The sequence below is a fragment of the Musa acuminata genome, chromosome BXJ2-2 (assembly GCF_036884655.1).
Source record: "Musa acuminata AAA Group cultivar baxijiao chromosome BXJ2-2, Cavendish_Baxijiao_AAA, whole genome shotgun sequence".
Lineage (NCBI taxonomy): Eukaryota > Viridiplantae > Streptophyta > Magnoliopsida > Zingiberales > Musaceae > Musa > Musa acuminata.
In genome coordinates this window covers 19,672,170-19,688,628 of record NC_088339.1, presented here as the reverse complement: position 1 = coordinate 19,688,628, position 16,459 = coordinate 19,672,170, and the positions used below count along the sequence as shown (strand labels likewise).

Below are 16,459 nucleotides of genomic sequence, written 5' to 3'. Positions count from 1 at the left end.
GAATATATGCTTTGCATCTTGATCCTTATATAATATGAGCTTTGTAGCTCACCTTATTTCTACATAAAATTTTCAAGTTAGCTTATTGTCACCTATATTTATATTAGGTTTGAGTTGTGGCAGTAGACTGCTAGAAGTTTGTGGTAAGCTTTTGATGATTTAGCATGATGTTATTATAAAAGAATACTTTTCTTATAATGTTGTTCAAAAATTTGAATTAGTGTGTTGTAAAGGTTAAAAGATCTTTTATATTTTGAAATTTTAGAATGTTAAATCTGAAGTTTTTATATTGATGTGAACTTATGGTAACTAGTTGGCTTTATAATTATGGTGTTTCATTAATCTTATAAATTTAGAAATAATTATTAATAATTTTAAACTGGCTTTAGATTTTATAGAGTTATGAAGTGATAATATTGAATGATTATAAACAACATAAGTTATAAGTTTTATAGCATGTATATAAATGAGAATTAAATTATCCATATAAATAGTGATAGAGTATGATATCGGTGTTAAGGGATCTTTTAAATGTATCTTAGAAATCTTTTTCTACTTCTTGCATCTACCAATAATTTAAAAATTAATATGGGAATACACAGTTTTATATGCCCTTTGTCTCGGGGTCAACTTATGTCTTCTACCATAACTATCATATGGGATGATAGATTTTGCATCTATGATATCCGACATCACTTCATTTGTCACGATTATCATAATAGACATTTTCATAAATAGTTGCATTAGTTGGTTTGTGCATATGATTAGTTATATGATTTTCTCATGATTGACCATTGTCTTCTTTGGCATCCATGGTGGTCATTGAGGCTTTTGATTACTTCTGCATTGGCCTTATTAGTGTCTAAAGACTTTTTTTAAATCAATGGATGATCTTTGAGGAATGGGCTAGGTTTTATTTTCTTTTAGAATTCCTACCACCTAAGTTCCTTAATAAGTTTATCTGAATGCTTAAGATGTGCATTCAAAAAGCTCATATCCAATATAATCATAGTAAAAACATTTTGAAGGTAAATCCTCATGAGCATGAGCTTGAAAAAATTCTAATTATGGTTCACTAACCAAGCTCCTTATTTGATTGAGCAAGATATATCTAATATAATATAAATTCTAACAAAATGCTCTCTTTAAAATCGTAGATATCTTTCATCAATTTTTAGAGGTTAGCCAAGCACAAACATGATGAAGAATAAGTACTTGGCATTTCAAAAGATAGATTAGGAATGTGAACCCAAACCAATTTTTTTTAGGGTTTTAAACATAGGATCGAAATTAGATCTGTAAGGAAAGAGGTGGAGAAGTTGGCTATAGATAGAGTAAGGACCACCTTGAGGACTTTTAAGACTTCTCTTTAGAAGGAAAATAAAATAGAAAAATATCATTTGCTATGTCTAAGACAAAATGAAGGTTGGGATTCAGACCATAACTTCAAGACATTGTCTCTAAACATCTCCAATGTAAAAGGGTGATGTAAAAACCTACATATAAGATTGAACATTTATTGACTTTGTTATTCATATAACTTTTCTTTATCAAATATTGACAGTTTAAAAGAGTCATATCTAGAATTATGATCATGACTTGTAAGAAGCGTTGCACAAGATATAGTCAAGTGATCACCTTAGATAAAGGAGAGTGCTTTCAAACCAAAATAAGAATGATATATTAGTTCTGTCTATCAACAGTTGCATGTTTACTTAGGGATTTACGTAAGATGTGTTATTTTCAAATCAAGATATGAACAATGGTCGAAGGGCCAAATGAAGATGCATGGATTCTAATGGAAATAATCGATTGAGGAGCAACGAAAGTTGGAAACATTGAAAAGTCATTGGGCCAAATGGGGACCGGAGCCGCCAAGGGGCATTTAATAAGAATAGTAGATCGAATTGAGAAATTATGAGAAGAACATGAAGTGAAATGATGGGGGAGGGAGAGCTTTTGCTAAAGCACCATGAGCTTCAAACAGGAGCCATCAAATTAAGATAAGTGATATTCATAACCATTATCATAATAAAATAAATTATTATAGACTTTTATAGATTTGATTTGAAATTTTGTGGATGCTATCATGGTATCAAAATGTTTTATCTCACAAATAATCTACCAATTAATAACTTAAATGTGGGTAGTGGTCAATCAAATCATATCGAAACAAGCTAATAATATTAAATTATAAACAACTTAATATATATCAAACCCTTTTGATCTTGGATCGAATCTCCTGTTGGTCACTTATCTTGTATAAAAAATAAATTATAATAAAAATATTTTTTGAATAAAATCTAATCTTTGAATTCTTCTGGAATATTTATGATTAGGTTTTCAACACTATAAATAGGATTCTCTCTCTATTACTATAAAAAAAACTATACTTCTCCAACATTAAACATATATAGATCAAGATAAAGTTATTTTTTAGTTTGAAAATAAAAATGAACTTCTCTTAAAATAAGTTACAACACATTTGTCTCGAGCATACTAGTCCAACTATATGTTCAAAATATAAATGTGAGTTAAGCTTCAAAGGTAAGTTACTAGGAAAAGGCTCTTCTTATTTTAGATTTTCTATTTGTTGATGTGCCTTCTTATTTTTCTTTGTTATATCCTCAAACTATCCTTGGCAGATGGCCCAAGAAATTTCTCACCGCACTGAATTGATCCATAAATGTAAACGAGTCATGTTATAATATTTTTAATTTTATATAGACTTAAATTTTTTTTTATGGATGTGCTAAAAATATTGTAATCTTATTCAAAAACATTATAACTAACTAATATAGAAATCAAGTTCTATATATGTTCTCATTTTTAAACCAATATAAATGTCTATTTATTTTTATTTTTATTACTTTTGTTCTCCAATCAACAAAGAATACATATTTGAAATCCCATAAAAAATAATAAGTTAGTATGTATTGTAATTTGAGTCTTAATTTTCTCAATTATAATGTCTTTGTGGAGGTGATAAAACCATCAAGTTTTTTACCTATCAAGTGTATTGTCACAGAGCAATCCGATAAATGTTTTCAACAACCTATTATCAATCTTATTTTCTATTACTTTTGAAGTTTTTTTTTTCATAAATAGCTTGTAAGTGATATAAAATGATTTTATTGTTATCACCTTTTTTTTTTTTCTATATGTGTTTTGTTATATATATATAAGTGTTGTCCTGGCACCCTAAAAATTCTTGAGAGACATCGAGCCAAATGGGATTTCAATTATATATGTTTTACTAATGAGTTGTTACTCCGTCTTATTATCGATATCGTATGGATACTTGTGCATGGCTATATACTATATAAATTTTTATAGATCCTTTATTGAGTCGCTAAGTCAAGCTTTATTACCTACAAAATATTTGTTTAGATATTACTTGTGTCATACTAAATTTCATTTTCATTAACTTAATTTTTACTTACATGCCTATATAGAACTGCATAAGATTGCTATCCATTATGAATGGATAATATTACTATCTTTTATGAATGGATATAATAAGAATATTATACAAATTAGATAAAAACTATATGACAAGTGTATTTTGAGATAAATAAAAAAACAAGACACTACTGATGAGGTAAAAAAAGGCGAAGGATTTCAATCCATAAAAGCCCAAAATGAGATATTGTTTTAAATATCAAATTTAATTTCATTTGCGTGTCATTAAAATCATAATGAGAGGGGCAATTATTTACTGTTACACGTTAAATGTGGTTCATATATCCGCAAAAAGCTTGTATGTCTTGGCGTCCAGAATCACCTGCCGCACCGCCGAAATGGAACCCAGCACGGCCAGCAACGAGAACACCGCGGCAATGGCGGCGTTCAGCCAAAAGATGAAGCTTCTCCTCGACGGCTTGAAGGTGATGTTGTACAACACCGACGGCACCGTGAAATCCAGCGGCAGGAACCCGAAAGCGCCGATGACCGCGTTGAGGTCGCCGAAGAAGGGCAGCATGGCGGCTATGAGAGTCGCAATGACGATCGATAGCGATCGGAAGATGAGCCTCGGCACGACGTTCCGACTGGAGTACTGGTCCTTCGTTGGGTCGGCGAACAGCCCCTCCAGCACCTCGTTGGTTGGCTGCAAGTATACCTGCGTGAATCAACATCCCCGCTTCAGATGCTCTGTGGTGGTGGGTGGTTTCTTGCCAGGTTGGGGATTTGTGCCCTTACCACTCCTACGGCTGCTAATTGGAGCAGGACGAACACATTGGTCATCATGAGGAACCACTTGGGGACCAGAACGGAGCCGTCTTGCAGGATGAAGTTGGCGGTAATGGAACCTTGAGCTCGGTTGCCGAACGCCCAGTAGCCTGATATCGCCACGCTGAAGAACGTCATCACCACGATCGTGTAGCAGAGGCAGAGGCCCTTGAACATCTTCCCCGTCACAGGAGGAGCTGCTGTTGCCTGCAAGGTCACGCGAGAACGATGAAGCAGATGAAGGCGCGTCACCGGTCCGTCGTCACGCTCATCGCCTACATACCTGTATCTCCGGAATGATTCCGTTGCCGAAGGTGGTAGCGACGATAGCAATGGCGTTGAACACTCCAAAGACGCGATCTTGGCTGTCGCTCGGAAGGGAGTAGTCTCTCGGTGGTGCGGTAGACGAGTGCCCTGTCACAGGTCGAAGGTGCATGTTACGTGTTCGTTAAAATGTTTACTGAGTGGAGAAGATCGATCCTGTGCATTTAAGCTATGGTGTGGTTGGAACTCCAAACTAAGGATCGAGAGGGGCGAGGATTACCTGCATGGATGGAGCCCGCAGTGGCACACGCACTGTAGGCCAAGCAGAGCATGAGCGAGATGAGGTTGATGTGCCTGAGGGAGTGGAAGGAGGGGATCTGCGCGAGGATCAGCATGAACGCCCCAAAGATGACAACAAATTCATAAAGCTTCATCATGCCATCTGGCCTGGCGATCAAGTATATGGACTGCAAAAACAATGCAGGAGTTCAGATTCAGCAAAGCTTAATCGAGTTCTTTTAGTCACAGAACAACAAGCTGGTTCGATGGCTTTGCACTCAAGCATATGGATGGCAAACAAAATGCAAGAGCTTGGATTCAGCAAAGTTTGACTGAGTTCTTGTAGTCACAGAAAAAGCAATCAAGTTTGAAGGCCTTTGATCAAATATATGGACTGCAAGCAGGATGCAAGTGCTTGGCATCAGTAAAGAGTTCTTCTAGTCACAGAAAAACAAGTTAGTTCGATGGCCTTCAATCAAATATATGGACTGCAAGCACAACGCAAGCGCTTGGCATCGGCAAAGCTCGATTGAGTTCTTCTGGTCACAGAACAAGAAGCTAGTTTCATGGCCTTGCCGTCAAGTATATGGATTGCAAACACAACGCAAACGCTTAATTCAGTAGAGCTCAGTTGATTGTTCTTGTTACGGAACAACAAGCTATTTGATGGCCTCGCAGTCATGCATGGACTACAAGCATAATGCACAACCTCAATTCAGCAAAGCTCAATTGACTTCTTCCACCTTACAGAACAACAAGCTAGCATGATAAGCTGCAGAAGACGAACCTTCATGCTCTGTCCACCCAGCAGAGCGGCGCCAATGACTGCACCGAAGCATACTGAGAATTGAATTGGGCCAATGTAGAAACGACCCCATCTTGGCCCTGTTGCATCAAGCACAAAAATATCAGAAATTTTGGATGGCTCTTATGGTGCAAACCCTGAAAGAGCAACAGTACTCATCAAACCAATGGCAAAATTAAACAAATGATGCAGAGTGTGGACAGGATATTGCCAGCTTTCAGCATGTTGCCTCATGTCTTGACCATTTGAACTTGGGCAACCTCTGGAAGAGTGGCGTGTTAGACTCGACCATCTATCAGGATTCCCACCATCAATTATTGTGTCATTCATGCACCCATTAGTCACATTCAGACAGGTCTCTTCTGAAAGATTCTAATAACTGAAGACACATGCATTGATTGCATATTGGAATCAGAATTTTAGTAGCTTTGGAGTGTACACAAAGTCCATGTTGATTATTGATATGGAAGAATAATTTATATTATCCTTTGCCTTCTTTGACTGATATTAATTGCAACTTGGACATTATACTTCTTTTTGGTGTGATGAATGAACCATGGAAAGACTTGAACTGACACCCTTTCTGTTTCTCATTCATCTTATTGATTGTGTGATCCTATGGTAGAGATGTTTCATGGTAAACCTCCATGAGTCCAAGTCATTTTCTTGGTGATGTAATCGGGGGATAGTTTGGGTACAGTAGGCTAAACTTCATACAGCTTAGTACTTGTCCTGGGATTGTGGCACCTATCAATGTGATCCTGCCCGGTGTGAGGTGCAGGTTTTTGACCCAGCTTGCACGAGTAGGAGACAGCAAGCAAATAGGTGAGCTGTGGCCCTCTAGAGGAAGATTTGGAACCTTCTAATTGTGACAACGGTGCTCCCACGGTGACCACCCTCAGACTGGTTTGGTATTCGTCTGGTTCTGATGTCAGTGGAATATCTGAATCCAACTTTTTCTTCCACACCAGCCATAGTGTTGTGATCTTGTTTGAAGGGAACTCTTTGATTGCTTGTCCAATCTTCCTAAGGTATCCATCTTTGACTTGTCTAAAACCTTTTTCCTAAACTGTATCATTTGCAACCATTGTGGAAGTCTCTACAGCCTCAAGTTGAATATCTAAGCTGGATCTAATATCTAATGTGTTTGTGGTGCCATTTGTTCTCCTCCTGACCAACCTTACCTAATGATCACTGTTGGGATCAAACTCTGGTCCGTCCAGTTCGGCAAGATCCATTTTAGCTCTGACGAGATATTATGATATCCTCATACATGAACCCAAACCAATAATCATTAGAATAATAATAATAATACGAATGGCGAAGATTAGTATTCATTGATGGAAAAGCATGAGCAGTAGATGTATTACCGAGGATGTCGTGAGCCATGTCCCGGAAGCGGAGCTGGCGCCGGCCAAGCTGCGCGTGGTGCTCGAGCACCAGCGAGAGGAGGTTGTAGGAGTAGAAGGTGACGGCGGCGCCGATGACCAGGAACAGAACGCCCGGAGCCCAGCCGAGCGACGCGAACGCGAAGGGGAGACTGAGCAGCGCCGGCGCCACGATGGAGGTCGTCAGATGGTAGCCGCAGTGCAGCCATGAGCCTGCAGCAGTTTGCCCACAAAGCAGTGTCTCAGACACCAAGAAGAAACCAAGTAGATGAGCTCCATTAATGCAGTAGCATACAAATCTATCATCAAAATCTAGAACAACTTTTTTTTTTTCTTTGAATAAATATATATAATATCCACCAAAATTCTTCTCAAGCCTTCTTCGAAATGGTTATTACATTTCTTTCATATTGTGTTACTAAGAATCAAAAACTAAGGCAACTTTTTTTTTCCAATGAATTCTTTAAAAGAAGATTGTCTTTTTCTTTGGATCTCAGTCAAGTGTTACCATAAGTCAAAAACCTTATATGTATATAATGTTTTAAATGTCAATATTCTTCAAGTCCTCTTTTATTGCCTGATGTCTCAGACAGCTTCTTTCAATTATTTGAAAGAAGCTTGTCTTTTTCTTTTGGTCTCAGTCAACATGAGTACACATCTTCCATCTTGTGTTACTCAAATAAAAATCTGAGACAACCTTTTTCAATGAAAAACATGAAATATATATATAATAATAATAATAATAATAATGTTTATAATGCTAAAATTCTTCTCAAGTCTTCTTCCATACCTGATCTCTCAGACAACTTTTCTCAATCCTCTAAAAATAGCTTGTCTTCTTCTTTTGATCTCACACACCATAATTATACATCTTTCAACTTGACCTAAGACATTTTTTTTCAATGAAAAACCTGATATATATATATATATATAATATGTTTCAAATGCCCATATTCTTCTCAAGTTTTCTTCCACCACCTAATCTTTCAGGAAGCTGCTCTGTGGGTCTCACACATGGTGGGTTATGCAAGGAGATGGCACTTCAAATTGTAGATGCCTTAGCTCACCAACTCTATGGTGAATCATATACCACAAAATCTCTATTCTCATTCATTTTATTCACACTTACTTGCAGCTAAGTACAAAAAAACCCATTTCCATTTGTTCTCTACAGCTAAAGAAGCAAATGGAGATGCAAGATGGTGTCAGGTTAAGTGCTGGGAAGAAAGACAGAAGATTGGTCAAAAACACTTCAGTCAAAGCAATAAGAATAGAAATAATAAACTTTTCTTTCACATGTGCATCCACTTTTGACCGCCACTGCACTCAAGTGAGAGAGGCCATAAGGGATGAGAGAGAGAGAGAGAGAGAGAGAGAGTATGAACTCATCACTTTCTGATAAGAACTCCTTGTCGACATAGAAAAATAACAATTGCCATCTTACTTGGAGTTCACTCTAAAACTCTCTCCATCCTATGTTGAAGCCTCGGTTCCAAGTTTTAACCCATGAATTGAACTGAAGCATATTAGAACTGAGGAGGATTCATGAGTTGCAGTAAGAAAAGGCAAAAAGAGATCAGATATGAACAAAGATGAGTTTCCTCTCACTTTTGCTATTTGAACCTCCAAATAGACAGATCAGAAACCAACTAAGAAAATTAATAGCAAAATATAAATTTAAAATAGTAAACATAAGATTAAAAATATTACCTTTTTATTGTATGAAAATAATAAATATAAGATTCGAGTTGACTTAAACCTATTATATACTGTCTTACATAAATTCCAAAGAACATTATTTTCTCTTCATTCACTTCAAATCTAATTGGAGAGAGTATCTTCAGTATCTTTCCACATCAAAATTTTAAAGAACCTATAATTTCTAAGGTTTTTATATATTTAATTTCTTGTGATTTATCAACCTCAACACACATACATATCCATATAAAGAGAGAGAGAGAGAGAGAGAGAGAGAGAGAGAGAGAGAGAGAGAGCGAGAGAGAGAGAGAGAGAGAGAGAGAGAGGTACCTTTGGATTTGAGAACAAAGAGTGCTCCAGCATCGAGCTGCTTTTGTTCACCTGCAGAAGACACGGTAACAGCAGCAGCAGCATACCCATTGGTGGAGCCATCGACGGCCATGGAGGTCGGAGGGGCAGCTCCCGTCCCCATGAAGACAGCGAAGAAGACTTGGAAACGCAGCGAGGAAGGTGAGGGAGGGCTGGAGAACAAGTGTTTGTTTCCATTGGCTTTGAGGCTGTTCTTGTGCTTACAATGATGACTTCTCCATTTCAATCATTTATTTCAAAGTGGGTCCCCGGTATTGTACGTTATTTCGAGTGGAGGGCCACGTTTGAAACGTGATAGTTAGTTTGACCCTTGCATCGTTGATGACACGTATTCTAGGTTAAGTTGCTTTAATTTTAATCATGAATCTCTTATATTTTTATGATTTATTTATATCTAAAATAATTTTTATATTTTTTAAAATATAAGTCTCGTTTATTAAATGTGAGTTAATAGATATTGGAGTCTACTTATGTCATATTGGTTCATAATAAATTATTAATATAATAATATATTTAATTTAAGTTTAAAAAAATTGATAATAAGTGGATCTGAAAACATAGACCGGCTACCTAATCAATCCTGTGAATGTAGCTAGGAGATGTCAATCTTCATGGCAGAGTGCTCCCATGCTTTCCACTTTCCATGTATTGTTGTCCACATCAGGAGCCACGCCAACCTTGTGTGCCTCGTCTGCTTCATCTTATGACGCCACACGCCCTTCCTCTCTGTGCTCTGCTGCTGAGAAGACGATGTACCCGCTGTCGAGCAAAAGATAACAAGAGAGATGGAAAACCAGAACTCCGAATAGGAGAACTGTTAAAGGCAACAATTGGAACACCAATAAAAGCAAGGAATGACAACTAAAGGAGAACAGAGTGGCTATCGTCATCGTTGCTGCTAAGGTTTATAACGACGACGAGCTGCTACTACTTGTGTCAAAGCCCAACTAGAGAGGGGCATGCAATTCAATCCTATACCAGAAGTAGCTAACGAGGACAAGGATGAGGAAGCTTATGATGACGATGAGGAGACGAAGAATGTGGAATAAGAGGATGAGTTCTATGGGCTCCTTGTGGCCCCTCGCGCCCGATCTACTAGTTATATTAATGGAGGAGTCCTTCATCAACCGACACCAAGATCCATGGCTAGTGGCTTCCTTGTGAGTAGGATGTTGTAGGTAACCCTGCTCTCAGAACAACGAAGGCACTAAAGCTAAGTGGTGGCTCTCAAGGTGAAAGCGACACTGATAGGATCCTTCGCCCCTCTCCAGCCACGATTGATTTGGTAACGTTGTTGGACGTGAGTCAAGGCATGATAGGGGAGAAGCTCCGGATGCTTAAGTGTAAAGAAATCTAGGGGCTACATCATATGTGCAGCGGAAGAACATAAAACAAAAATCCTAAATTTCCTAAAAAGCGTTCATCATATATCCCTAGTGCGTAAAACCTATGAAACAAAAAACCACATGTGAGATAGTTGTGTTACCTAGGGATATTGTATATCCATGAATCCTTATAGATCTGTAGGAGAGGATGAAGGAGGTCAAGCATCCTCCTCTCTAGCGGTGATCCATACAGTAGGGCTGCGACGTCGCTCCTCAAATCTCCATACATGCTTTATGAGGAGGAGAAGAGGATAGGAGAATATGAGGTGACAACTACGAAACCCGGCCTTTAGTTCCCTCCTATTTGTAGAGGCCCCCAATTGACCCTAATGAATCTTGCCCTATTGGGTACTAGATTTTCACCCATTTACCTAAGCCTCTTAGATTAGTGGGTCTCTACCCAATAATATCTTATTAGCTCTTGGATCTCATCCATTGAATCCAATAATTTAGGGGCTTATTAGATATCCAATAATATATGGGCTCCAACGGATATCTCATATCTGAACCTCCACTCATCACAATACATACTATATGTGTGTGACCATCTAGGCTCAATATCAAGTTGGCCGTGAGTTATACATATCAGAACTCCTTCTGACTCAGTGAATTATTATCTTTATAATAATTCACTCGACTTATTGATTTCGAACGCACTAGGCCACTACGCCGTAGTCCCCAAACGATACAGGGGAATCCAATCCTTTAGACTTATCTGTCCTTAGTTACCATATACCTATAGTCTCTCAACCATCTTAAATCCTAGAGATCATATATCATGAATGGTGCTGTCAGGCCCATATGGTTTCTCCTCAAGTCTCTCTCTAATCAGATTCTCTTGAAGAACTCTTTCTCTCTTAATTTGAATGACCTTGACCAAATATTTGTCTCAACAAGAACATACAAGATATTTCTCTCATAAGACCGAGAGCGGATAATCCTCTATCGACACTCAATAGCCCTCGTAAGGTTGACTATCACTCCCAATAATCTACTGTATTAGATTTTAAACTTATAAATCTGTAAGTTCGGTATCAAAGAGTGGAGTACCCATACATGACATTCTTGGTGTCTAAGTCTAAGAACCGGATACACGACCACGGAATCGTTGTCTAACAGTAAGGTATCCTCAACCATATAGCATTCCGTGAGCGGATCAATCAGTGAACTTATTCTCCAATGAACACCTGCACTATATCTTTAGTGCCCCCACTCGAGCAGCTATGAGGCTAGCCACCTCCATCATATGGACGGGTATACAGTATACCAATATGTCCGGTTATCTCGATGTCCCTCTCGAGTAACATATGACCAGGATTCTTTAGGGTCTGTGTTTAAAGGTGAATCAGTCTCATTATCATGATCTCGTCAAAATCTAATTCTCATTGCATAGATTCATGGACATCATAATATATGCAACACGTAAGATAAAGTGATAAAATATCAAATAATGATAATAAGCAAAAAGAGTGTATGTCAAGTCACACGTGTCATCACTAATGTGATTGGTTTGTAGGGCACCTATGACTAGCATGAAGCACATAATGTGTCTAGTGATTTCCTCTATAGACCCGAGGGATCGGTTCTCTATCATGGCCTTCTCAACCGTCGCAGGTATTAAGAGGCTCCTCCTTCTACAACGGATGTCGAGGCAAGGCCAACGCATCACCCGCTAGATTATGGAAAGACTCATTTTGAAGGAAATTGATTAGGCAATCGGTCTATGTTTTTAAATCCATCTATTATCATTTTTTAAAAAAACTTAAATTATATATATTATTATATTAATAATTTATTGTGAATAAGCATATCAGGTAAGTAGATTCTACCGTATGTTAACTCAGACTTGAAGGGAGGGTTTTATATATTATATTTTTTTTAAAATATAGAGATTATTTTAGACGCAAGCAAACTAAGGGCCTGATGAGTTAAAATGAACCTTAATCGCATGTATCTTTTATCCAATAGTTTTTGAGTTAAAATTAAAATCTAATTCGGGATCAGGCCAAAATTATATACTTTTGAACTCAATTTGTTTGGGATAATAATTTACTTATAGTATATTATATAAAAAATTAAGGATGAGAAATCTTATTCGGAATACATTTATATCTAAAATATTAATATGACGATGACACATATAAGGTTCAATTACTAAGTATTTAAAATTTAAAATATTGTCCGACAAACAACCCCTCTTTAGATAACAAAATAAAATTTAGAGTGATCGACTCACTCGCCTTCGGTCGTTAGAATCTTTATATTACATTTTAAGAAACTACTAATTTAGTTAGTAAAAGGAAATCGATAAAAATGCCTTTCTAATCTCGTATGCTTAACAACAACAATAATAACAAAATCATAACAAGTCATACGTTTATAAAAACCAATCTAGAAATCAATAAATTGGATGCGCAAGTCTTATGCTTAGAAAAGTCTAATTTGAAAGTATATTACTGGGAAGGAAATTATCATGCATTCCACGACAAAAAGCTTGAAAATATTCAATACATATTCGATTAACTTAAATCGGATCTTTCAAATAATATCTACTCGATAGTTAATTGAATTTAATTGTAATTTTATCTTGCGTGTCGCTACTTCTTAAAAGCTGACAAAATAAATTAAAAATAATGTGGGGGAAATATATGATTAAAGAAGGGAGGAAGGGAGGAGGAGTTGATGAAAAGGGAAAAAGGTTTAATGGTGGCATACACCACTTTGGATCCAGTGATGTAGTAATCCTCGATGCCGAGAAAGAGACATGAACGAGACCACCTCGATTCATCATATCCAAAATAAATAATAATAATAATAATTATTATTATAATGTGATGCCTCATAAAATATTCTCTCTTTCCCTATATTATGCCTAAATGTATCTTTCCAACCGCAAAAGTATAATTGCAAATAAATATCACCATGAAATGTGATATCGAATAATAAATAGTTGAGTATAAGTAAATAACATATGTTAAAAGCTAAATTTTAGCAATTTAGTATACACATTACTAAATTAAAAAAAAAATAGTAATATATGTTGTTTCACTCTCGCTCAATAACTTATTTTGAATGATGAGTTAAACCGAGTGAGTACATGACAATATCAAAATAATATTATTAACAAGTAAGAAATATAAATAATATATTTAGTCGATGCTGCATAAGTCTTGTCCATATCAACATATTCTACTTTCTAACCTCTAATTCTATCATACTATAAAAAATAAAAATAAAAGATAATAAAACGTAAATTTATTATACTTTTAACCTCGAGCCACTAAAAACTTAATTATATATTTTTAAATATTTTAGTACATTAAACCCCATCTAAAGCATGATAGATAGGCATGAAAGAAGAATAAACGATATACACACGTAGTGTGACAATAAAAATTCAAATGAAGATATCGATTAACTTAATTTGCAAAGATTTTTTTGACAGTCTATTATAAAACGGTGTACTTAATTTTGAAAATAAAAAAGGACAAAAGAAAGTTGAGGGCTTATCCATCCTTCTTATATTGTGGAAAACTGGGGCTGTCTTCTACAGAGTGCAAAAGTTGAGGGTTTATTCTTTATATATATATATATATATATATATATATATATATATATATATATATATAGTGGAAAAGTGGGGTTGTCTTCGTTAAAAGCAAAAGGAATAGTGGTTGATGATGTTTTCGACGTGCCTGTCTCAACCACTCCTGATCTTATCCATTTCTAATCTACGGTAAGAGTATTTTATTTTACTTTTCTTCCAAGTGATTGTTTATGTCGAAGCTTTAATGGTTAGATAAGAATATGACTATGGTGCGAATTCTTTTAAAAATAATAATAATAATAAATTTATTATTCTACGATAGATAGATTATGAGTCTATATTATTATCGTACAAATTGTTTGGTTCAATAGATTGGAAGTCAATTATGATGTATTTAGTTAATCAAATAAAATAATATCAATATTCCACGATAACATCCACTCCCCTTAGCCTATGCATTAGAGGAATAAATTTAACATTTAACAATATTTTTATATATTTTAATATTATTAATTAATTAATTAATTTTAATAATATTTTTTCTTAAAAAATAAATGGATTAATTATCACAATATGGATGAATAACCCACAATATTACTAGCAACATCGATATTAACAATTTTTTTTTTTACAAGAGGAAACGCGAAGATCATGATCGATCCGAAAGCTTCGATCGTAATTTTTTTTTAAAGTTCATGCTATTGATTGATTCTTAAATTGTAATGAGATTTGGTGACCAATTTCTAGAGTAACAATATCATTTTTTAAAGACAAATAATGATACCAAAAATATTAAAAATATTATGATTATATATATATATATATATATGTGTGCATAATTAAACAAACCGATGTTTACTGATCATGCTGATAACATTGACATTTGGAGGGTCCTAATAATAGTTGAAAGAATATGAAAGATGCTGTGAACATCCATTTCCTTTTGCTTTTAAAAGGGAAGTTTACACCATAAAATTAATAGATCAATCATAATTGCATGAAGTAATATTCAGTTTTAGGTTCTCTTGTTATTCATAAAAGATTACTCCTATTTGAAGATTCATGCAACATTTTTTTCTTCTTTTTGAAGCTCTCAAGAAGCATGGTTTGTGCAGAAAGTTCCATGTATCAATCATAGTGCCTGTGCTGAAGAAAACAACAAAGATTGATGGATGAACAAACATTACTGCAAGTGTTCTATTTATCATAAAAGATATTCTTCTTAACCCTTTAACTGCTTACTCTACTAATTTTATTACTGCCACATTATCATTCTTTTCATCTTTGTATCAAATATCATTTATACAAATAGTCATCAATAAACAATCTTTGTTTCCAAAAATAATCACTGGTTGGTTTGTTTCAACAACAGCAAATAAAGAACAAAGATCATACATATCTCACCAATAAAGCTATCAAAACAAAAGAAGAAGAAGAAAAAAAAAAAAAAAGAGTAGGAAATGACTTCTCAAATATCAATAATTTGATATATTCAGAATTCATTCTGATCATACCCGAATCAACTATCTAATCATCCACGATTAATTCTCCTATAAGAGAACTCTTTCTCTTTCCCTATATGTTGCTCTATTAGATTTATGTTTCTATATGTCTCGTCATTTTTCGCATTATCCAATTGCAAGTTTATCAGTCCATCGTGTAGCTAACAAAAAAAGAAAAGAAAAAAACCTAAACAAATTAAGATTATCCAATTGCATAGTAAAATTCAAGGAAAAGAAACACAGAAGCATTGAATAGCAGTGTGGCAACCTCTAATAAATATAATTTAATTAGATAAATACTAGACCAAAGTTCAACAAAGCTGGTTTGCCCGAGTGGTTAAGGGGGAAGACTTAAGATCTTCTGCACATAAGTGCGCATGGGTTCGAACCCCATAGCCAGCATTGTGATTTTGCTTTCAAAAACTTGTTTATTTTTTCTGTTTAATTTTGGTGATTGAATTTTTTTTTTTTTTTTGTAATTTTTTTTTTTAAGGTTGGATGGATATAATTCATGTTCTTCTCCCATCTTATTTGATAGGATAAGATTTTGAATTTGTTATCCGTTCATAGTGTACATTTTTTTATTGTTATTGCTCATAGACTAACATTATGTTTTTAGGCTCCTAGTTGAGGTAATGAGTCCATTTAAATCATTTACAATGCTTTTTGGTAGGGTTCACAATATTTTTATTATGATGAATAATATACTATAATAAGTTTTTAAATTTTATTTTAGTGATAGTATTTTTAAATTATTATAAATACTATTTGAATGATATATCAAATGATTTCTAACATATTTTGATTCTATTTGACTCATTTACAATATTTATGAACAGACTTAGTGTTATTGTTGTGGTGACCAAAATACTATAACAGGTGAAATTTGTTTTGAGAAGTAATTTAGATATTTTAAATTAGAGATACACTTTAAAAATAAAATAAAAATATCTATTAATTTTTTTATTAGATTATTTATTAAATAACTTAAA

General features: G+C 34.9%; 1 protein-coding gene and 1 non-coding gene across 3 annotated transcripts; one reads left to right on the top strand and one right to left on the bottom strand.

Moving 5' to 3' along the window:
• Positions 1–3,649: 3,649 nt before the first annotated feature.
• On the bottom strand, positions 3,650–9,217 carry LOC104000251 (GABA transporter 1). 2 transcript variants are annotated; one of them, XM_065095099.1, is made up of 7 exons: positions 8,995–9,217; positions 6,949–7,179; positions 5,561–5,658; positions 4,775–4,961; positions 4,514–4,644; positions 4,201–4,437; positions 3,650–4,120 (listed from the first exon to the last, which is right to left on the bottom strand). In XM_065095099.1, exons 1-7 carry the CDS (start codon positions 9,134–9,136, stop codon positions 3,740–3,742), a joined length of 1,407 nt encoding a protein of 468 aa, XP_064951171.1. In that variant the 5' UTR covers positions 9,137–9,217; the 3' UTR covers positions 3,650–3,739. The 2 variants fall into 2 exon arrangements, with proteins under 2 accessions (XP_064951171.1, XP_018674818.2); XM_018819273.2 differs by lacking the exons at positions 6,949–7,179; positions 8,995–9,217 and adding an exon at positions 5,743–6,141.
• Positions 9,218–15,786: 6,569 nt separating this feature from the next.
• TRNAL-UAA (transfer RNA leucine (anticodon UAA)) lies at positions 15,787–15,869 on the top strand. The gene has a single exon. It is a non-coding gene; the product is annotated as a tRNA-Leu (tRNA).
• The last annotated feature ends 590 nt before the right edge of the window (positions 15,870–16,459 follow it).